Below are 23,356 nucleotides of genomic sequence, written 5' to 3'. Positions count from 1 at the left end.
TGCTCTGAAAGTGTCAACTGGAATGTCATGAGGTTACCAGCACGATGACGAAGATGGCGCCTAAGAAGCAAGGTCAACTTAACAGACGACGCGAAGAGATGAAGCTATGGAAAAACCCAGAAGCGGGATCACGTGAAATGTGTACGTGGTGGGCGTCTCAAAGGGGCGTTCCACCCATACTGTGATTTTGTATTTAGGGACAGCACCCCGGGGAGAAGGCAGAGCAGATGGCCTGAGAACGCAACAGAAGAAAGAGTCAGAGCAGAAGGAGAGCAGTAGGCCAAGGACCCTTAGAGAGCGGATGGGTAGGCAGAAAGGGTACTGCTTCTCGACATAGGTTTCCATCAGAGATTGAGAGAGTTTGAACTTCTTTGGAAGTCAAACTGCTGACACCTTTTTAGGTAAAGGACTTGCTAGTAGGGATGTCATCTAGCATAGAGTAGGGACAGATTTAACTTGTTTATTCTTTTATGTAAATGACGCATCATATTCATTTTGTGTCTATTCTATTCAATTTGTTGATTCTAGAATTGGTTTTAATCGTTTTCTTTTGTAGACTAAGATTCCTTAGGGAATTTATGTTCCTTTTAGTTCCTGTATACTTGTTGAATCTTATCTTGAGAGGATTGTATTTACAATTGACTTTAGTTTTATATTAAACTTTTTAAACTTTACCAGTCGTAAGTGGTTTTTCAGAGTTGCGTCAGTCTATGGGGTTGATTTAACTTATGTGGGTTTGCCTTTTACTCAATGACAGTCAATAATCGATCCAAAATTGGATGAATGAGATAGGTATCTAGGTAATCAGAAAAGATATCAAAATCTCATTCCCCGCACAACCATTATTCTCTTTTTGTGAGGTCCCCCTATTCCTTGTATCTGTTTTCTCTCCTAACCTCTTTTACTCTGTAAATACTTGAGTTTAAGGGCAAACATACCTAATTAGACCCATGGACTGCAGCAGTGCTAATGCATATTTTTCCAGTCTGCTTTCTTTGCAGTCACATTCTTTACATCTGTGTCTGGACCCTTTAGTAGTCGCTAATATTTGGTTGAGTAGTACAATAAAAAGATTGCCCTTTCCCCAGTCGTTCTTGAAAGCTATAGATCTACCACTATTTCCCTTTATGAGGAAGCTATGCGGTCAAATATTACCATCCTGTCTTTCGGATCAACCCATGGGCTGCTTGCTACATGGGGTTGTAAAAGGTAGCTCACCTTGTTAACGAAGGGGCACTTGTTTTGTTCCACATTTGCAGGTGTCTGGATCGTTGAGACAGGTAGAGGCCAGCAGTGGGTCATATCCTATAAGAAATTAAAAAATAGTCTCCTATAAGGCATGGGTGGTTCTCGAGTATTACAAATAATATAGGATAGAGTCCGCATACCAGAGGTGCAGTGATAAAATCTCAGGTTAATGAAATGTCCTACATTTATGCAGTAAAAGCAAGTTAAGGCCCAACTATTAGCATATCAACATTTAAAATTTGTGCAAGTTCTTTTGCCCAATGGACGCCCAAAGTTAGTGCTCTAAGTCTAATACCAGCAACAAAGTTAAATGACATAATATTTGACTGAATGGACTCTTACTCCGAGAGTTTTCCAAAGACAAGAGCTTGAAATTGTATTTCTGAGACACACTGAAAAGCCTCTCAAAAACACACCTGCAAGACATGAAACTGGCCCATCCATATAAACCTCTAGAAGTAAAGCTGCTACCCAAAGACTTGATGCCTTCACATCTAGGCCTGAATTCGGTTATGGTATTGTATATCACACATCAAACTTTGCACAAAACTTACTTTTTTATGTTCCGCTGTGTCCTATGCACAACCTTTCTATGAATAAATGCTACAGCAAAATTATTGTGTTTTGCATTTAAGAATTAAAACATGGATACAAAGATTAATTTTGTTTAGGATGCAGCTTATTTGAAATGGAATATGCATTCTCTATTTCTATATATATCATATGCTCATTGCAATCATCAATGTGAACATTTGCAGCACATGCTCCACCCACTAGCCCATGTGCAAATTAGCATAGTGGGGGTACTTAAACAGTGAAGTCTTTAAGCAGTTGAGAGGGGCAGCATTGGGCTCCTACTTTGCTTCCAGCAATGCTAATTTGCATATGGACTGGTGGGATGAGCAGTTGCTCTAAAATATTTGCATTGATGATTGGAAGGAGCATGTGATAATGTGGGCTAGATATATTGATGCCCCTCTTTGTAATATGGGAGGGGTTAGAGGAAAGTGCTAAAAAGTTTGTGAATAAGATCAATAATAATAATCTCAACTCGCACTTCACTGGCACCATAAGCTGTACTGAGGTAGTCTTTTTAGACCTTGTAGTACACATGAAAGACAACAGGATTGAGACAAAATGATATACAATGCCTACATCAGGAAACACTATATGGCATGCTAGTAGTTTTTGCCCAACAAAATTAATATATCACATGTAATAGGGAGAAACCCTGTGACTACCAAGAACTGTTGTGAGTGAGAGGAATTTATGAAGAGGCAATCAGAAGTGACTGAAAGATTTCTGTAAAGGGATTACCAGTAACAGTTACTACAAGAAGCTATTAGGAAAGTAAGTTCCAGAAACAGGGAGATTCTGTTATTTGAAAAGGGGAAGTCAAAGAAGAAAGATGTTCAGCTGGAGTCAAGATTTAGCACAAGCTACAGCAAAGAGAGAGGGGTGAGCAGGAAGGTAATAAAAAACTTTGGTATTTTATAAAACAAATGATCTGATAATAGGTTGCATGGTACCTATTAGATCAGGAGTCACATTCAGAAGGACTAGGTCCATGCAGTATGACCCTGTAAAAAGCAGCCCAGAAGTAATTACTAGGGAAAACTTGCTAGGGGAAAGAAAAAAGTTCAGAAAATGTAGCAAATGCAAGGCATGCCATCATGGCGTTAACAAGACAGAGTTTTGAGGGAGGAGCCTAGCCTGCAACCATGATGGCCGCCTAAAATCTCGGCTCCGCCGACCCTCTTGTTTTCCTCCCAAACAGCTATTGATCCTGCAAGCTATCCTGTGATCGCGTCGATGTGTCGGAACCGGGAGGCGCTCCTGACTCCAATGGTGTGCTCCCCGGTGTGCTCCCTGCGGCAGAAGCGACGGGGCGTCCTTGCTTCCTTTCCAGCGCTGAATGGCGCTGACCGGGTCTTTGTTCTTCGAAGACGGCCGGCCCTGATCACAACAACAGCGGACACTGAAGGCAGGGCGGGGTTGGCTGGCGGAGAGCGGCTGCCGCATTGACTATTATAAAGCAATAAAGCAAAATGATGCCTAGGACTCTGCTAGCGTAATGTTATTTCTTGGATGAGATCATTTAATTATCGCATCCTATACCCAATTTAATGTATTTGGATAAATCAAATTTTATATTTCATTTCCTCATGTAACCCAACCCTATATGGAGAACAACAAATGATTTTTTTATATATATGTGTTTGATTTCAATTTAATTGAATCAAATTTCTTATTCATTTGGTCTATTTTTGACACATTTAAACAAACAAATATATACATATACACACATCACTTTTTACATATATACATATACAATACATATAAACAATGATAAATTGGTGCGGTATATTTTGATAGCCCAATTTTTTACATAGGATGCTCGCTCCTAGTATATAGCCTCAGCATTCCTTGGATAGTAAGCACCTCCAGTCCTATTTACAAAGAGTGTATCAGATCATATTAATTTTTAGATCCGTTCAATATCCTTTTTACTCTTTGTGAAACCAATTGTTTCATTTATAATTTTCAGTATTTTGGCTGGGGTCTTCTCTCAAACAAAGGTGTCGACGCGTTTCAGCCCACTAATTTTGGGCCTCATCAGGACTTGGGCTAGTGTAATGATCCGTATCTAATCAGAATCCTCGGGCTTTCCTATAAAAATTCTTATATGTAGTGGCCCTTTAAACCAGAGTTGTGGCGTCCCAGCGTCTCGGAAGTCTTTTCTGACGGTCTTCTACTTTTCTCGATTCGCTACGTGCAGAGCGGGGCAGCTATCCCTGTCTCTCTTTCTTGTCCGACGCCATTCTGACCGACCGGAGCCTGAAGTTGCCGGTCACGTGATACTTCCCTGCTGCAGCAAGCCACCCTGTCCTATAAACCTCCACGCTCGCACGATATCACCGCTGCCAGTGACACATTGTATCCTTTCTCCAGCTTGTGGACGGCTTTGAGAGCCTTCTCGTCCTCCAGCGCTGCGGTGGGTGCCATTTTGAACCGAGCGCTCGGCACTTGGAACTGACGACCCCAGGCAACTATTGAGGGTGTTTACTATGGCTGACGCTGCACTGCAACCGTGTGCGGAGTCGGAAGGGACTGTGCTGCTCCTGTGCCCCCGACGTGGCTGTGCCCTGCGGACCGGCGACGGATGACCGGATCCTAGCAATGGATATCGGCGGACAGTCTCGAGGGCTACTATATGATTGTGAGCCCCATGTGCAGGAGGCTGCAGCATCCTCTTCTCCTGAGGCGTCATTGAAGATTGGCGATATTCTGGGCGCCCTGAGTACCCTGCGAGCTGCCCTATGTGGCAATGCCCAGGACCTGGGGGGCCGACTAGATGCCATTTGCCCGCAGTGCCCTCGACTGGCCGTGCTGGCTTTCGTGTGCTGCGCACTTCACCACACCCTGTGCTCGACTACCGTGAACTGCCTACCCAGATGTACATGGAGGCGCTGGAGGTACGAGATCTTGATGCCGCCGGGGTACTGCCCGTTAAGGTTGTGAAGAGGTATGGGATTCTTGGACCTGTGCAACGGTTGGGGATTCATCTTTGGACGCCACGTCTAACAACTCCTTTGTGGTCTACTGGCGTGTCTCTTTGTCTTATCCTGGAGTTGCTGCTATTGCTTTGGCCGGTTGACTTTCAAGGATTGCTGCTGTGTGTTGCCCTTTTTTGTGTAGCCGTAGACCGCATGGCTTTGAGTTGGACAGACCTTTGTGGATGGCGCCCTGTTCTGTTGTGGTCATTATGTTTGCTTATCCCATCCAAGATGGCTGCTATACAACTGGACCTCGTCGACATGCTAGACCGAAAGGGACAAGGTTGAGGATGTTTTTCCTTTTTTGCATCCTGTTGCTTGTATTGCTGGGACTGTGATGGACAGACGGGTGAGGTAAACGTTGGTCATGCATCGGTTTGGGGGTCCGGGGAGGGGCGGCCGAGAATACACATGTTGGTTGTTTTGTTCATATACGTTTGGCCCTCCTCTGGTCTTATATGATTCTTCTTTTCCTTCTTTCTTCCTATTTCTGTATTTCTGGTACTCTTTTTTGGGCGACAGGCACACTGCTAGGGGGGGGGGGGTAGGCCGTAGCCTCTGCATGCGTGTAGGGTGGGGGGTGGGGGGTTTATTTTGTCCGTTTCAGTTTCTTTGGGCCTTATTTTTTTTTCTTTATTCTTATATTCTTTTCTTCTCTTATTTCTTCCTTGGGTCATTGGTTGGATCGATGTGAGGTGGGTAGTGGCTGGCATGCAACATAATGTTTGATTGTTAACTCTTCCGTGTTATTCATATGCCGCCATTCTGATTAGGTTGTACTGCTTGCTGGATTTCCTCTGGTGGAAGTCGCCCACTTATGTCTTAGACGGATTGTTTGGACCTTGATCCTTGCTAGTTCTTACTATTTTAAACACACTTTAAAAACTTTAAAAATAAACCTTAATTTCTCCTACTTCTCGGTAGTGCAAATATTTTCAGTGTAACTCAGGTTGATTGTACTTTGCTCCGATATGCTACTGAGTCGCCAAACAGCTTGCTATTGTGCTTCAAAAGATGTTGAGGCCGGCCGGATGGTTGTAGGCCCGTATTTGTTTGATTATATTGTGCAATAAAGGTTTTCAAAAATGTAAAAAAAAAAAAAAAAACAAGACAGAGTTTACTATACCTTTACAGAAGCTTCCTAAAAAAATCAGAGGAGTGTATAACTGTAACCCCCGAATGTGCGGTATACATACTAATGTACTTCTGTGGGTTGAAATATTTGGGGAGTACAATTTTTCAAGTGCACAAGCTCCTGCACATTAGAGCAACAAATAATAAGGACAAGACTTATCTGGTCACCCATCATTTTGCATAAAACGTAACAGTAATGATAAAGTACTTTATGTTCGATTAAGTTCCTAGAATGTATAGATGTGGTAATAGAGGGAAAGAATTAAGGAGACTAGAGTCAACTTATGCTGCACAGACCCCTAAAAGTCTCAATGTGGAGGAAGAGCTATTCACATACATGTAGTTAAGTCATCACTCTTTCAATTAGTGAGATTATGGTAGTTAGCTTACAATTTCTTATTCGGGAATCATGTGAATCAGCCTACTTGGGCATGAGTGTGTGAAAGGAACCATGGGTTTAACATGAAAGGTCTATAATGTTTATACATTCCATACCACATTGAGCTCTACTAGTATGATGTCTAAATTGTGAACTAAACAAGGAGCATAATACATAATGTAACAATAGTGAGAGTTATAACTTTACAATTTTATACTAGTTTTTCTAGATGATTAAGACATATGGACTGGGAACAAATAGTATTAAGAAGGGTAAAAAATACTGAGAACCTTGACTGAAATTTTGGAAAATATTTCATTAGTTCAAGGAAATGCACAATGAAATTGTAAAGAACTTCATCATTGTATTAATTGTTATTACTTTGAACACACATGTTTGTATGGAGTGTGAGTCAAAATGTTAAGTATTTTCACTGTGTTGTTTGAAGGGTGGACCACATAAGCACTTTTAATAAAACATTCAATATGGTGTCCCAGTGTAATCCAGGCCGAGTGTCTGGCCGAAACACATCATGGCAGACTGTGAATAAAAGGACAACAGAGAGCTACTCCGGTGAGTTGGTGCCTATTTTCCCAAGTTAAATGGAATATATATATATATACTATTAAAAATATCTCTTGCCAGATCCTGTGGTCCGTCTCTCCTTTGCTTCGCCGATCTGACTGATTGGAGGTGGCGCGTGGAGTTTGTTTTTTGCATATATATATATTCCCGGCGAAACGCGTTGTGGAATAAACAGCACTTCTTTGATGGCGGTGTTTACCTCGTTTTTGTCCTGAGAGCGTGCTTCCAAGACTTTTTGAGTGAGAGAAGTAAGATTGTCGGCCTTACTCCTCCGGCGTGCACGCCACCTTTCACGGGTCGTGAAGATTCAGAAGGTGTTGTTTCTTGTGTATGGATATATATATACAAGATCCAACACGTTGCCGGCGGCAGCCGTCAGCCAGCACACACGTTCACAGACTCCTTGAATAATCACCGCAAGCCAGACTTCTTTGCAGAAAAATGTATTGCCAACAAATGGTGAAGGTGGCGCCAGTCATCAGACGCGTTTCGGACTTAAGTCCTTGCTCACTGATGAGCGAGTGAGGTGGTGGTCACACATATATACAAAATAGATGCACATTTGAAATTCGCGCCTAAACCAAAAACTAAACATAGTTGGTGGACTCACATGAAAAGTCACATACCAAACCCAATTTGCGGGCGCCATTTTGTAGTGGTATACGGTGGAATACAAATGTGTGCTATGACCATCACATGAATAAATCAAATCTGTTGCATCGAGTGTAATCAAATAAAAACGTACCACAACACAAATATTTTTAACCTGTTTCCAAAGGAAGAACGTTATGGCACACTTCACAACCAAACATAAATATACCGTGTGGAACATTGTACAGATATATTCATATGCAGTTTAAACAAATTTTAGGAATGATTGCACAATGTAACAATTAATTCCGTACATGTACAGCGCGCTGATGGTATATGTTTCATTGCGATATGAATACAAAAAAATGAAAATAAATTCATTTTCATGTTTTGTCAATCGACTCGATGCAATCTATATGTAAAATATGATATTGTCGCATATTGATTCCAGGTGAGTGGGCAATGTCCGTACAAATACGTTGGGACACACTAAACCAAATATATTCACATTCTTCAAAAGAAAAGAATATATATATATATATATATATATATATATATATATATATATATATATATATATATATATATATATATATATATATATATATATATATATATATATATATATATATATATATATATATATACTTGTACTGCAACTCCGACAATGCCTCTCAATAGAGAAAGGGGATGCAAATACCAACAAGAATTCTGAAGTATCTCTCATACCATGAAAGTGGCTGTAGTAATTGAAACGCTTTGATATGTTTGGCCAAAGGTGAATGTATAACATCAATAAATACATTGAAAAGTTAAACTCATGGGAGTGCAGCATAATTTTTATTGTAATCACGATTAAATTGGGGCAGATGGTCAAGCTCCCTCACGCATGCACCAGCAGCTTTGAGTGCGCTACCATGGGAAAACTTTGCATATATATATACCTCTAAATAAATGTTTTGAAACCTGCTACTCACTCGAGTTGGATTTCTTGATGAGCCTTTCTTTTGACTGTCTGCTGTGGCACTACGAGGTCTACACCCTGCTGCTGCCTGTCATCCACTGACAGGCTGGGATTCCTATATATATATATATATATATATATATATATATATATATATATATATATATATATATATATATATATATATATATATATATATATATATATATATATATATATATATATACATATATATATATATATATATATTACGCTTCCTGGCCAGGGGCTATTCCAATGAAGTTTTGGCCAAGGCTATCAAACGTTAAAACTCAGTAAGCAGGCAGGAGGCACTAATTCCCAGAATGAGTAATGCCCAACTGACTAAAGATGTGACCAAGGATGCTCAAACAGGTTCCCCCAGAGCTATTTTAACTTTCAATCGACAACATGGGGCTCTTCGTAAGATTATCAATAGGAACTGGAATCTAGTTCGTAGTGACCCCGTGATAGGTCACATGTTAGATACTAAACCGACTCTTACCTTTAGAAGATCCCCCTCTTTGTCTAAAGCTCTGGTCAGCAACACCTTGGAACCTAAGACTTCTAACACCAGGTCAGCATTGAAGAAGGGTTTTAAGACTTGCCCCCTATGTAAGGCTTGCCGTTTTGGCAGCAATAGGACACATTACAAAAGTCCTTTTTTTGAGCATCCGACCGCCATTTCTAAATGGCTCACATGTAAAACAGAATAGCCCGTTTATGTGTTGGAGTGCCCTTGTGGGCTACAATACGTGGGCAGCACTAAGCTGCCCGCCCACAAGCGCATCCTCCAACACATAAGGGCTATTTCTGGACATGATCAGAACTATCCGGTTGCCAGGCATTTCCAGGACAAACACCTAGGCGTCCCTGATTCACTTCTCTTCTTTTTAATTGACTGTGTTGAGGCATCAAGGAGAGGGGGTGACCGTGAGGCCAAGCTCCGGCTCCTGGAGACTCGATATATTCTGGAGTTAAACACCAAACACCCGAACGGTCTCAATGACAGGGAAGACCTTTATACTTGCCTCTAATACTATTTCCATGCCTGCCCATGCCTGTCCGAATATTTTAATACTCAATCAATTGTTCCCTGTTAATTGTTTCCTGATGTACATATGATGAATTTTTCTCTTTTAACTTCAGTACATCACTGTTTCTGATTTTATTGTTGGAATCATCTATGTTTAATATTTTGCACTTTACTAAACTTTTGCACTTCACTCTATGCACTTTATCTGCCTATGACAATTATCGTGACCTGCCCACTTGGGCTCAATTTTGAATGCATACTTTTGTGTCATCATTTTGCTGCTATCTGATATTTTTTTATTTGCATTATTTGCAAATATTATACTCTTTTATACATATTGGAATGCTTGGTTTTTAACACCTCAGTATGTACATAGATGAATTTACTTATCATGTGCACATATATAACAGTGTTTTTCTATTGATCAAGTTTTGCATTTTTCCATGTTTTTAACCTGTACATATTGATTCATGTACATAATTGGCTATAACAATGTGAATTGCTTAATCTTGAATCAAGGTAGCCCACTTGGGCAGAATTTACCATTCCAGTGTATTTATATGCAGCAATTAATTAGCAATTATATATATATATATATATATATATATATATATATATATATATATATATATATATATATATATATATATATATATATATATCTATATATATATATATATATATATATATATATATATATATATCTATATATATATATATATATATATATATATATATATATATATATATATATACATATATATATATATATATATATTACGCTTCCTGGCCAGGGGCTATTCCAATGAAGTTTTGGCCAAGGCTATCAAACGTTAAAACTCAGTAAGCAGGCAGGAGGCACTAATTCCCAGAATGAGTAATGCCCAACTGACTAAAGATGTGACCAAGGATGCTCAAACAGGTTCCCCCAGAGCTATTTTAACTTTCAATCGACAACATGGGGCTCTTCGTAAGATTATCAATAGGAACTGGAATCTAGTTCGTAGTGACCCCGTGATAGGTCACATGTTAGATACTAAACCGACTCTTACCTTTAGAAGATCCCCCTCTTTGTCTAAAGCTCTGGTCAGCAACACCTTGGAACCTAAGACTTCTAACACCAGGTCAGCATTGAAGAAGGGTTTTAAGACTTGCCCCCTATGTAAGGCTTGCCGTTTTGGCAGCAATAGGACACATTACAAAAGTCCTTTTTTTGAGCATCCGACCGCCATTTCTAAATGGCTCACATGTAAAACAGAATAGCCCGTTTATGTGTTGGAGTGCCCTTGTGGGCTACAATACGTGGGCAGCACTAAGCTGCCCGCCCACAAGCGCATCCTCCAACACATAAGGGCTATTTCTGGACATGATCAGAACTATCCGGTTGCCAGGCATTTCCAGGACAAACACCTAGGCGTCCCTGATTCACTTCTCTTCTTTTTAATTGACTGTGTTGAGGCATCAAGGAGAGGGGGTGACCGTGAGGCCAAGCTCCGGCTCCTGGAGACTCGATATATTCTGGAGTTAAACACCAAACACCCGAACGGTCTCAATGACAGGGAAGACCTTTATACTTGCCTCTAATACTATTTCCATGCCTGCCCATGCCTGTCCGAATATTTTAATACTCAATCAATTGTTCCCTGTTAATTGTTTCCTGATGTACATATGATGAATTTTTCTCTTTTAACTTCAGTACATCACTGTTTCTGATTTTATTGTTGGAATCATCTATGTTTAATATTTTGCACTTTACTAAACTTTTGCACTTCACTCTATGCACTTTATCTGCCTATGACAATTATCGTGACCTGCCCACTTGGGCTCAATTTTGAATGCATACTTTTGTGTCATCATTTTGCTGCTATCTGATATTTTTTTATTTGCATTATTTGCAAATATTATACTCTTTTATACATATTGGAATGCTTGGTTTTTAACACCTCAGTATGTACATAGATGAATTTACTTATCATGTGCACATATATAACAGTGTTTTTCTATTGATCAAGTTTTGCATTTTTCCATGTTTTTAACCTGTACATATTGATTCATGTACATAATTGGCTATAACAATGTGAATTGCTTAATCTTGAATCAAGGTAGCCCACTTGGGCAGAATTTACCATTCCAGTGTATTTATATGCAGCAATTACGTGTTTGAAGTATTTCCTTCATTTTTATGACACATTCATTGCACTGTCACTTTAAAAGTCCAGTTCGATACACGCTGTTTGTCATGTGATCAAGCCTCCCTGGAGGCGAAACGCGTCATGGCGGCAGCGCTGGCTTCTAGAAAATAAACACCGTTCACCAGCACCTTTTGGGTCGGCTCTTTGATGCTAAGCATTTGGACACCTGTTGTTCCGTGTAACAAGGTTCGCTACATATGGTACCTACGCTTTCCAGGTACGAGCAAGACCCCTTCTCAACAGGGCAACGTGGCAGAAAGCTGTTTCCGGGTTTCCTGGGATCATTTACTTTCTCCGGCGAGGAGAACGCCGCAACGCCCCTGTCTTACCGTTGATGTGTTCCGGTGGGATAGCAGCCGGAGTTCCTTTGTCTTCATTGCCACGAAGACTGGATCTGAGCGTGAACCCCGGAGAGCGCCTTGGAAACGGCAGGGAGAAGTGTGCGCGACAACTGTTAGGACATTCAACTCCAATTACCAGTGTGTCGTTTGTGTGATTCGAACTACAGCCACAACTTTAGCCCTTACAATTATGGCCGCCGCCGACAGACTGCGTAATCGAGCCCAGGCAGCTGATTCCATGTTTTTGGATTCCCCGGCTGGGGGGTCCTCTAATGTTACATCTACTGTACAGGAAACTGGAACTAACACCACACGGGAGTTATTTAAAAAATTGGAACGTGCAATGCGAGCTGAGCAATCCAAGTGGTGGGAGCATCGGTCTCTCGCCCGCTACTTGGAAGTAGGTCGTGTGCCCAGGGGGTTAAGAAGCACGATTGCCCCCAGTTACGAAAATCCAGACCCCGCGATGCTAGCGGAGTGGGCGGAAGCGAACCTCAATTGCTCTAGCGTTTATGTGCGCATATTGGTTAAATATGCTGAGAGCGACCGCATTAAATTGCAAACTGAAATTGATGCCTTGGAGGATGAGATTTCCAAGATAGAAGTCACCGACACAATCAACAAGATGAGAACTGACATGATGACCCGTTTGGCAAAGGAAGAAGAGGTAATAAAGAAAAGAAAATCTTTCAAATTTGAGAGAGATCGTATCGACTATCTGAACGGACAAGTTTTCACGTTTGCAAAAAGGTACGATGCAGTTAAGGCAAAAGCGCGTTCTAACTTGATATCGCGGCAACATAAAGAAGACACCTTGCTACCTGCTACCTCTTTCTCCAGCTTAAGCTCAGCTGTGGAGAGTGATCCAGAACTAAAATCAAATCGTGAAACAGCTTTGGGGTTTACCAACCTCACCCTGGCACAGGAGGTCGATTGTTTGTGCCAGGACCGACGCGAAACCCTAAGATCATACAAGCCCCGTGCACCAAAAACCAGCGGGCAAACAACAAACGCTGGCAGCGTCGAAAATGCCGTGCCCGGAAGCTCAAACGACAACAATCCGGGCAAAACAGGGCGCTGGAACCGCAACCAACGGAAGCCACGGAAGCAGAAACAAAATCAGTAGTAAATCTCTCCAATATCAAACTTACTTCAGCTGAGACTGCGGTACTGAACTTGGGACTTTCATATTGCCCTCCATGCAACATGAACTATGCTGACACCCGCATGGATATTTATAGGTTCACCAGGAAATTGAAACTTAAAAAATTCTTCGAACTACATCCGAAGAAGAACACTGAACCTATGATTCCTTCCAGTCCCACTTTCTCCAGCAGTCAAAGCCAGGCCAATTTTGATACAATTTGGGACTTACAAAATCAGTCATCCTTGGGGAACCTGAGGGATGTTCCTTTGGAATCAATTGAACAGCGAGTTACCCCATTTAAGCCGAAATCCACCTTCCAACCAATCATGGTGCATGACAATCTTGACACATTTCAGGAAAGTGTGGTCCGTGACATTAAACATCTCTATACCGCCATCAACAAGAAAAAGTTTCACATTTCAAAACAAAATCAATGTTATAAACAACTGATTGTGAAACTTAAGAAAAACAATGATGTCATCGTAAAGCAGGCCGATAAGGGCGGCAATGTGGTCCTATGGCTCAGAGAAATGTATTTACAACAGGCGGATTCACAACTGAATGATACATCTTGTTACCGCAGAAGTAACATACAGATTGTTAAGAACACATGGACTGAACAACATCGTAAACTACAAGCGTGGAGAAGTGCGGGTTTGCTCACACATGAGGAATTCAAATACCTCAAAAAAGACCATCCTGTGATTCCCTCGTGGTACTTACTCCCCAAAATTCATAAAGACACCCTTGTACCACCAGGCCGCCCGATTATCTCGGCCATAGACAGTTCCTTGGAACACGTGTCCAAATACATCGACTTTTTTTTGCAAAACCATGTCAAACAGCTTCCTTCCTATGTTAAAGATTCTTTTGATTTTCTTGCAAAAATTGAACACTTCATTTGGGAGGACAAAATGGTGCTCATGACCTTGGATGTTTCATCCCTTTACACCTCAATCAGGCAGGAGGATGGACTCAGAGCCATGGACCATTACCTAAACAAAGACTTACCTCTCCCCACTGCACATAACAAAATGTTGGTTGACATGACCAGAATGTGCTTAAAACAAAATTTCTTCATTTTCAATGGCGCAATCTACCATCAGGTCAGAGGTGTGGCGATGGGGGCCTGTTTCTCACCTAGCTACGCGTGTCTTCACGTTGGGCTATGGGAGGAACAGGTTCTAGTCGGTCAGCACCATGATTTCTTTTCTTATAACATTGTTTTATATTTGCGTTATATTGACAATGTGTTCTTGATTTGGAGGGGGAGTGAAGATGAGGCCAGAAAGTTTGTTGATTTGATTAATTTAAACACCATTAATCTCAATTTCACGGCAAACTTCAGCACTGAGTCTATCTGTTTCCTAGATGTTGAGGTATTCGTGGAGGGCACTGGCCTTAGCACCAGACTATACAGGAAGCCGAGTGCAGGCAATACCACCTTGCATTCCAATAGTCAACACCCAGCTCACTTAATTCGGAGCATTCCCTTCGGGGAAATGCTCCGAATAAGAAGGATCTGCAGCACGGATGCCGAATGCGCGGCTGCGCAGGAGGCATGCAGATTACGCTTCCTGGCCAGGGGCTATTCCAATGAAGTTTTGGCCAAGGCTATCAAACGTTCCAACTCAGTAAGCAGGCAAGAGGCACTAATTCCCAGAATGAGTAATGCCCAACTGACTAAAGATGTGACCAAGGATGCTCAAACAGGTTCCCCCAGAGCTATTTTAACTTTCAATCGACAACATGGGGCTCTTCGTAAGATTATCAATAGGAACTGGAATCTAGTTCGTAGTGACCCCGTGATAGGTCACATGTTAGATACTAAACCGACTCTTACCTTTAGAAGATCCCCCTCAATGTCTAAAGCTCTGGTCAGCAACACCTTGGAACCTAAGACTTCTAACACCTGGTCAGCATTGAAGAAGGGTTTTAAGACTTGCCCCCTATGTAAGGCTTGCCGTTTTGGCAGCAATAGGACACATTACAAAAGTCCTTTTTTTGAGCATCCGACCGCCATTTCTAAATGGCTCACATGTAAAACAGAATATGCCGTTTATGTGTTGGAGTGCCCTTGTGGGCTACAATACGTGGGCAGCACTAAGCTGCCCACCCACAAGCGCATCCTCCAACACATAAGGGCTATTTCTGGACATGATCAGAACTATCCGGTTGCCAGGCATTTCCAGGACAAACACCTAGGCGTCCCTGATTCACTTCTCTTTTTTTTAATTGACTGTGTTGAGGCATCAAGGAGAGGGGGTGACCGTGAGGCCAAGCTCCGGCTCCTGGAGACTCGATATATTCTGGAGTTAAACACCAAACACCCGAACGGTCTCAATGACAGGGAAGACCTTTATACTTGCCTCTAATACTATTTCCATGCCTGCCCATGCCTGTCCGGATATTTTAATACTCAATCAATTGTTCCCTGTTAATTGTTTCCTGATGTACATATGATGAATTTTTCTCTTTTAACTTCAGTACATCACTGTTTCTGATTTTATCGTTGGAATCATCTATGTTTAATATTTTGCACTTTACTAAACTTTTGCACTTCACTCTATGCACTTTATCTGCCTATGACAATTATCGTGACCTGCCCACTTGGGCTCAATTTTGAATGCATACTTTTGTGTCATCATTTTGCTGCTATCTGATATTTTTTTATTTGCATTATTTGCAAATATTATACTCTTTTATAAATATTGGAATGCTTGGTTTTTAACACCTCAGTATGTACATAGATGAATTTACTTATCATGTGCACATATATAACAGTGTTTTTCTATTGATCAAGTTTTGCATTTTTCCATGTTTTTAACCTGTACATATTGATTCATGTACATAATTGGCTATAACAATGTGAATTGCTTAATCTTGAATCAAGGTAGCCCACTTGGGCAGAATTTACCATTCCAGTGTATTTATATGCAGCAATTACGTGTTTGAAGTATTTCCTTCATTTTTATGACACATTCATTGCACTGTCACTTTAAAAGTCCAGTTCGATACACGCTGTTTGTCATGTGATCAAGACTCCCTGGAGGCGAAACGCGTCATGGCGGCAGCGCTGGCTTCTAGAAAATAAACACCGTTCACCAGCACCTTTTGGGTCGGCTCTTTGATGCTAAGCATTTGGACACCTGTTGTTCCGTGTAACAAGGTTCGCTACATATGGTACCTACGCTTTCCAGGTACGAGCAAGACCCCTTCTCAACAGGGCAACGTGGCAGAAAGCTGTTTCCGGGTTTCCTGGGATCATTTACTTTCTCCGGCGAGGAGAACGCCGCAACGCCCCTGTCTTACCGTTGATGTGTTCCGGTGGGATAGCAGCCGGAGTTCCTTTGTCTTCATTGCCACGATCTGAGCGTGAACCCCGGAGAACGCCTTGGAAACGGCAGGGAGAAGTGTGCGCGACAACTGGTAGGACATTCAACTCCAATTACCAGTGTGTCGTTTGTGTGATTCGAACTACAGCCACAACTTTAGCGCTTACAATTATGGCCGCCGCCGACAGACTGCGTAATCGAGCCCAGGCAGCTGATTCCATGTTTTTGGATTCCCCGGCTGGGGGGTCCTCTAATGTTACATCTACTGTACAGGAAACTGGAACTAACACCACACGGGAGTTATTTAAAAAATTGGAACGTGCAATGCGAGCTGAGCAATCCAAGTGGTGGGAGCATCGGTCTCTCGCCCGCTACTTGGAAGTAGGTCGTGTGCCCAGGGGGTTAAGAAGCACGATTGCCCCCAGTTACGAAAATCCAGACCCCGCGATGTTAGCGGAGTGGGCGGAAGCGAACCTCAATTGCTCTAGCGTTTATGTGCCCTTTTTGGTTAAATATGCTGAGAGCGACCGCATTAAATTGCAAACTGAAATTGATGCCTTGGAGGATGAGATTTCCAAGATAGAAGTCACCAACACAATCAACAAGATGAGAACTGACATGATGACCCATTTGGCCAAGGAAGAAGAGGTAATAAAGAAAAGAAAAGCTTTCAAATTTGAGAGAGATCGTATCGACTATCTGAACGGACAAGTTTTCACGTTTGCAAAAAGGTACGATGCAGTTAAGGCAAAAGCGCGTTCTAACTTGATATCGCGGCAACATAAAGAAGACACCTTGCTACCTGCTACCTCTTTCTCCAGCTTAAGCTCAGCTGTGGAGAGTGATCCAGAACTAAAATCAAATCGTGAAACAGCTTTGGGGTTTACCAAGCTCACCCTGGCACAGGAGGTCGATTGTTTGTGCCAGGACCGACGCGAAACCCTAAGATCATACAAGCCCCGTGCACCACAAACCAGCGGGAAAACAACAAACGCTGGCAGCGTTGAAAATGCCGTGCCCGGAAGCTCAAACGACAACAATCCGGGCAAAACAGGGCGCTGGAAACGCAACCAACGGAAGCCACGGAAGCAGAAACAAAATCAGTAGTAAATCTCTCCAATATCAAACTTACTTCAGCTGAGACTGCGGTACTGAACTTGGGACTTTCATATTGCCCTCCATGCAACATGAACTATGCTGACACCCGCATGGATATTTATAGGTTCACCAGGAAATTGAAACTTAAAAAATTCTTCGAACTACATCCGAAGAAGAACACTGAACCTATGATTCCTTCCAGTCCCACTTTCTCCAGCAGTCAAAGCCAGGCCAATTTTGATACAATTTGGGACTTACAAAATCAGTCCTCCTTGGGGAACCTGAGGGATGTTCCTTTGGAATCAATTGAACAGCGAGTTACCCCATTTAAGCCGAAATCCACCTTCCAACCAATCATGGTGCATGACAATCTTGACACATTTCAGGAAAGTGTGGTCCGTGACATTAAACATCTCTATACCGCCATCAACAAGAAAAAGTTTCACATTTCAAAACAAAATCAATGTTATAAACAACTGATTGTGAAACTTAAGAAAAACAATGATGTCATCGTAAAGCAGGCCGATAAGGGCGGCAATGTGGTCCTATGGCTCAGAGAAATGTATTTACAACAGGCGGATTCACAACTGAATGATACATCTTGTTACCGCAGAAGTAACATACAGATTGTTAAGAACACATGGACTGAACAACATCGTAAACTACAAGCGTGGAGAAGTGCGGGTTTGCTCACACATGAGGAATTCAAATACCTCAAAAAAGACCATCCTGTTATTCCCTCGTGGTACTTACTCCCCAAAATTCATAAAGACACCCTTGTACCACCAGGCCGCCCGATTATCTCGGCCATAGACAGTTCCTTGGAACACGTGTCCAAATACATCGACTTTTTTTTGCAAAACCATGTCAAACAGCTTCCTTCCTATGTTAAAGATTCTTTTGATTTTCTTGCAAAAATTGAACACTTCATTTGGGAGGACAAAATGGTGCTCATGACCTTGGATGTTTCATCCCTTTACACCTCAATCAGGCATGAGGATGGACTCAGAGCCATGGACCATTACCTAAACAAAGACTTACCTCTCCCCACTGCACATAACAAAATGTTGGTTGACATGACCAGAATGTGCTTAGAACAAAATTTCTTCATTTTCAATGGCGCAATCTACCATCAGGTCAGAGGTGTGGCGATGGGGGCCTGTTTCTCACCTAGCTACGCGTGTCTTCACGTTGGGCTATGGGAGGAACAGGTTCTAGTCGGTCAGCACCATGATTTCTTTTCTTATAACATTGTTTTATATTTGCGTTATATTGACAATGTGTTCTTGATTTGGAGGGGGAGTGAAGATGAGGCCAGAAAGTTTGTTGATTTGATTAATTTAAACACCATTAATCTCAATTTCACGGCAAACTTCAGCACTGAGTCTATCTGTTTCCTAGATGTTGAGGTATTCGTGGAGGGCACTGGCCTTAGCACCAGACTATACAGGAAGCCGAGGGCAGGCAATACCACCTTGCATTCCAATAGTCAACACCCAGCTCACTTAATTCAGAGCATTCCCTTCGGGGAAATGCTCCGAATAAGAAGGATCTGCAGCACGGATGCCGAATGCGCGGCTGCGCAGGAGGCATGCAGATTACGCTTCCTGGCCAGGGGCTATTCCAATGAAGTTTTGGCCAAGGCTATCAAACGTTCCAACTCAGTAAGCAGGCAGGAGGCACTAATTCCCAGAATGAGTAATGCCCAACTGACTAAAGATGTGACCAAGGATGCTCAAACAGGTTCCCCCAGAGCTATTTTAACTTTCAATCGACAACATGGGGCTCTTCGTAAGATTATCAATAGGAACTGGAATCTAGTTCATAGTGACCCCGTGATAGGTCACATGTTAGATACTAAACCCACTCTTACCTTTAGAAGATCCCCCTCAATGTCTAAAGCTCTGGTCAGCAACACCTTGGAACCTAAGACTTCTAACACCTGGTCAGCATTGAAGAAGGGTTTTAAGACTTGCCCCCTATGTAAGGCTTGCCGTTTTGGCAGCAATAGGACACATTACAAAAGTCCTTTTTTTGAGCATCCGACCGCCATTTCTAAATGGCTCACATGTAAAACAGAATATGCCGTTTATGTGTTGGAGTGCCCTTGTGGGCTACAATACGTGGGCAGCACTAAGCTGCCCGCCCACAAGCGCATCCTCCAACACATAAGGGCTATTTCTGGACATGATCAGAACTATCCGGTTGCCAGGCATTTCCAGGACAAACACCTAGGCGTCCCTGATTCACTTCTCTTCTTTTTAATTGACTGTGTTGAGGCATCAAGGAGAGGGGGTGACCGTGAGGCCAAGCTCCGGCTCCTGGAGACTCGATATATTCTGGAGTTAAACACCAAACACCCGAACGGTCTCAATGACAGGGAAGACCTTTATACTTGCCTCTAATACTATTTCCATGCCTGCCCATGCCTGTCCGGATATTTTAATACTCAATCAATTGTTCCCTGTTAATTGTTTCCTGATGTACATATGATGAATTTTTCTCTTTTAACTTCAGTACATCACTGTTTCTGATTTTATCGTTGGAATCATCTATGTTTAATATTTTGCACTTTACTAAACTTTTGCACTTCACTCTATGCACTTTATCTGCCTATGACAATTATCGTGACCTGCCCACTTGGGCTCAATTTTGAATGCATACTTTTGTGTCATCATTTTGCTGCTATCTGATATTTTTTTATTTGCATTATTTGCAAATATTATACTCTTTTATACATATTGGAATGCTTGGTTTTTAACACCTCAGTATGTACATAGATGACTTTACTTATCATGTGCACATATATAACAGTGTTTTTCTATTGATCAAGTTTTGCATTTTTCCATGTTTTTAACCTGTACATATTGATTCATGTACATAATTGGCTATAACAATGTGAATTGCTTAATCTTGAATCAAGGTAGCCCACTTGGGCAGAATTTACCATTCCAGTGTATTTATATGCAGCAATTACGTGTTTGAAGTATTTCCTTCATTTTTATGACACATTCATTGCACTGTCACTTTAAAAGTCCAGTTCGATACACGCTGTTTGTCATGTGATCAAGCCTCCCTGGAGGCGAAACGCGTCATGGCGGCAGCGCTGGCTTCTAGAAAACAAACACCGTTCACCAGCACCTTTTGGGTCGGCTCTTTGTTGCTAAGCATTTGCACACCTGTTGTTCCGTGTAACAACAATAAATTATATATATATATATATTCACTGAAAAAACCATAGGTTTCACACCAGTTATAGTTAGGAATTAGCATTTAAAAAACCTATTAAATTCACTGAAAAAACCATAGGTTTCACATCAGTTATAGTTAGCTGGAAATTTTACTGATATAAAACCATTGAAATTCCCACGTTATAGTTAGTTGGACTCACTATAACTTGCGCGTACAATGCACTGCTGATGACATCACATATTACATCACTCATGACATGTTTTTTTAGTATCAGTATGAGTGTCTGTATGGTTTGGTGGGGCTGTTACTTAGCACATAGATGCATCAATGACTGACTCACTGTTTGTATGTGTTTTGAAGACAGCATTTGTGTAGGATTGTATGGGTGGATGAGTGTGTATATGTGTGTGTTAGAGAGTGAATGCCTCTCTCACTAGTGTCTTTATGAGTAACTACATATGTTTAAATCTTGTATATATGAGAATTGATGTATATAAGTAAGTATATGTGAGAGTGAGAGATTGAAAGAGTTCCTGTTTAAATAAGTATGTGTTTCTATAAGTGATTGTTTAAGAGAGTAAGTATGTGTAAGTTTCCTTAGAAGTAATGTGCTAATGTGTGTATAGTTGTATATGCAAATAAATGGATGTTTATTAGTTTATTTGCATGTGTGAGTATATGTATGAGTAAGTTTTTGATGACTGTCAGTGTGTAACAGAATGAATAGGGGTATCACTACATATGATGAGTGAGTATATGTATGAGTGAATACATAAAACTGTTGGTGAATGTGCGAATTTGTATATAGATGGTGAAATTACTGAATTGGTTGTTGTAACTGGTATGGGTATATCCACTATTTTGTTAATGTTAGTTTCTATTTTTGAATATGTGTTTCAAAGGTTACTTTACAGTGAAAGGAGGTCTGTCACTGTGTTACAAGGATGGTGTCATCAGTGATGTCATGAGTGATGTCACTGACCATGTCATGAGTGATGTAATATGTGATGTCATCAGCAGTGCATTGCACGCACAAGTTATAGTGAGTCCAACTAACTATAACGTGGGAATTTCAATGGTTTTATATCAGTAAAATTTCCAGCTAACTATAACTGATGTGAAACCTATGGTTTTTTCAGTGAATTTAATAGGTTTTTTAAATGCTAATTCCTAACTATAACTGGTGTGAAACCTATGGTTTTTTCAGTGAATTTCATAGGTTTTTTAAATGCTAATTCCTAACTATAACTGGTGTGAAACCTATGGTTTTTTCAGTGAATTTCATAGTTTTTTTAAATGCTAATTCCTTTGTATATCGAGTTTCTAACCTTTTTTTTTTTTGACAATTTGCTGTTTTTTTTTAAGTATTCATTTTTTTTATATAATTTTTTTCTTTTGCGCTCTGGGTGCGCGCTCCGGGAAGCTTTCAGCTAAGCTCTCCGGTAAGCTTTTCCGAGAGCTCATCTGAAAGCGCACCCAGAGCGCAACTGTCGTTCGTGAAAAAAAATATGAATGAAAAGTTAATAATAATGCAAAACATTTCGTACCATACAAATAAAATTAGTTTTTTTTATTAAGGAAAATGATTATGCATTTCTATAAAAGATTGATGACGTCACTTCGGCGCGCAACGTAAGTGCCCTCGGAAGCGCCTACGTGCGCGGCGCATAAACGCACGCAAAAGCGCCTACGATCGCGCCACGTTTGCGCCCCGGAAGCGCCTACGATCGCGCTGCGTAAACGCACCGGAAGTGCTCCGGAGCGCGCAGCGTAAACGCGTCGGGTCATGTGACCCTAAAATAACACTTTTCATTGGTTGCTAACAGTTTTGTTTTTACAATGAATGAAATCCCCACCCATTTCCTTCACTTCTTCTTTCACTTTTGTGACTGAAAGACCTGCCTTTTTTGCTGCTCCATATTCCTGGATTCATCATGGCTGCCAGACCATCCAGCAGTGAAGATGACTCCAATGATTTCATTGATGAAGAGCCTCCTCAGCCGAAGGTCAAAGAACATTTCATCTGGAAATTTTTTAAGTTTCCAGCAGACCAGAAGAAGGTGAATGCACCAAAAGTAGAGTGCAGGATCTGCAAACAGGTCCTGTCACGGGGTAACCCCCCAAAAAAATACTCTTTTGGCAACTTCACCATGATTCGCCATGTGGAGAGGAGGCACCCCCAGAATTTTGCCCGGGAAAGTGTCAGGGCTCTGGCACAAGAGGTTCCCAGAGATGGGGCCTCTACATCAACAGGAGGAGCAACTTCTTCTGGAAGAGAACAATCACAGGGGCAGGTAGCAAACATTCAACCTGCATTTAACCATGGGGTCGTCAGATGCAGATACTGCAATCAACTCCTCACCTATGGGGAGCAAAGTGTCCTGCTCATGGTTCGGGCATTGGAGAACCATCACTGCCCTTCCCACCCCTAATTTTTTTCTTTTCTTTTTGCTCCTGTTGAGCAGTTTCTATTCCCTGTTTTTGTTCCTGTTCAGTTAAAAGAAGAAAACCAAAAGTTCTTTTCAGAACTACCTCCAAT

At 41.5% G+C, this 23,356-nt stretch overlaps 1 protein-coding gene across 1 annotated transcript in view; it reads right to left on the bottom strand.

The window, feature by feature from the left end:
• The window catches only part of AFF3 (ALF transcription elongation factor 3), a 2,122,574-nt gene that overhangs the window by 826,087 nt on the left and 1,273,131 nt on the right, over positions 1 to 23,356 (bottom strand). The window contains exon 5 of the mRNA XM_086936175.1: positions 1,219 to 1,305. Within this exon, the coding sequence (XP_086792301.1) occupies positions 1,219 to 1,305 (87 nt within the window). The remainder of the gene's footprint in view (positions 1 to 1,218; positions 1,306 to 23,356) is intronic.

The sequence above is a fragment of the Lissotriton vulgaris genome, chromosome 8, assembly GCF_964263255.1.
Source record: "Lissotriton vulgaris chromosome 8, aLisVul1.2, whole genome shotgun sequence".
In the NCBI taxonomy this organism is placed as follows: domain Eukaryota; kingdom Metazoa; phylum Chordata; class Amphibia; order Caudata; family Salamandridae; genus Lissotriton; species Lissotriton vulgaris.
This window is presented reverse-complemented; position numbering and strand designations above follow the sequence as displayed.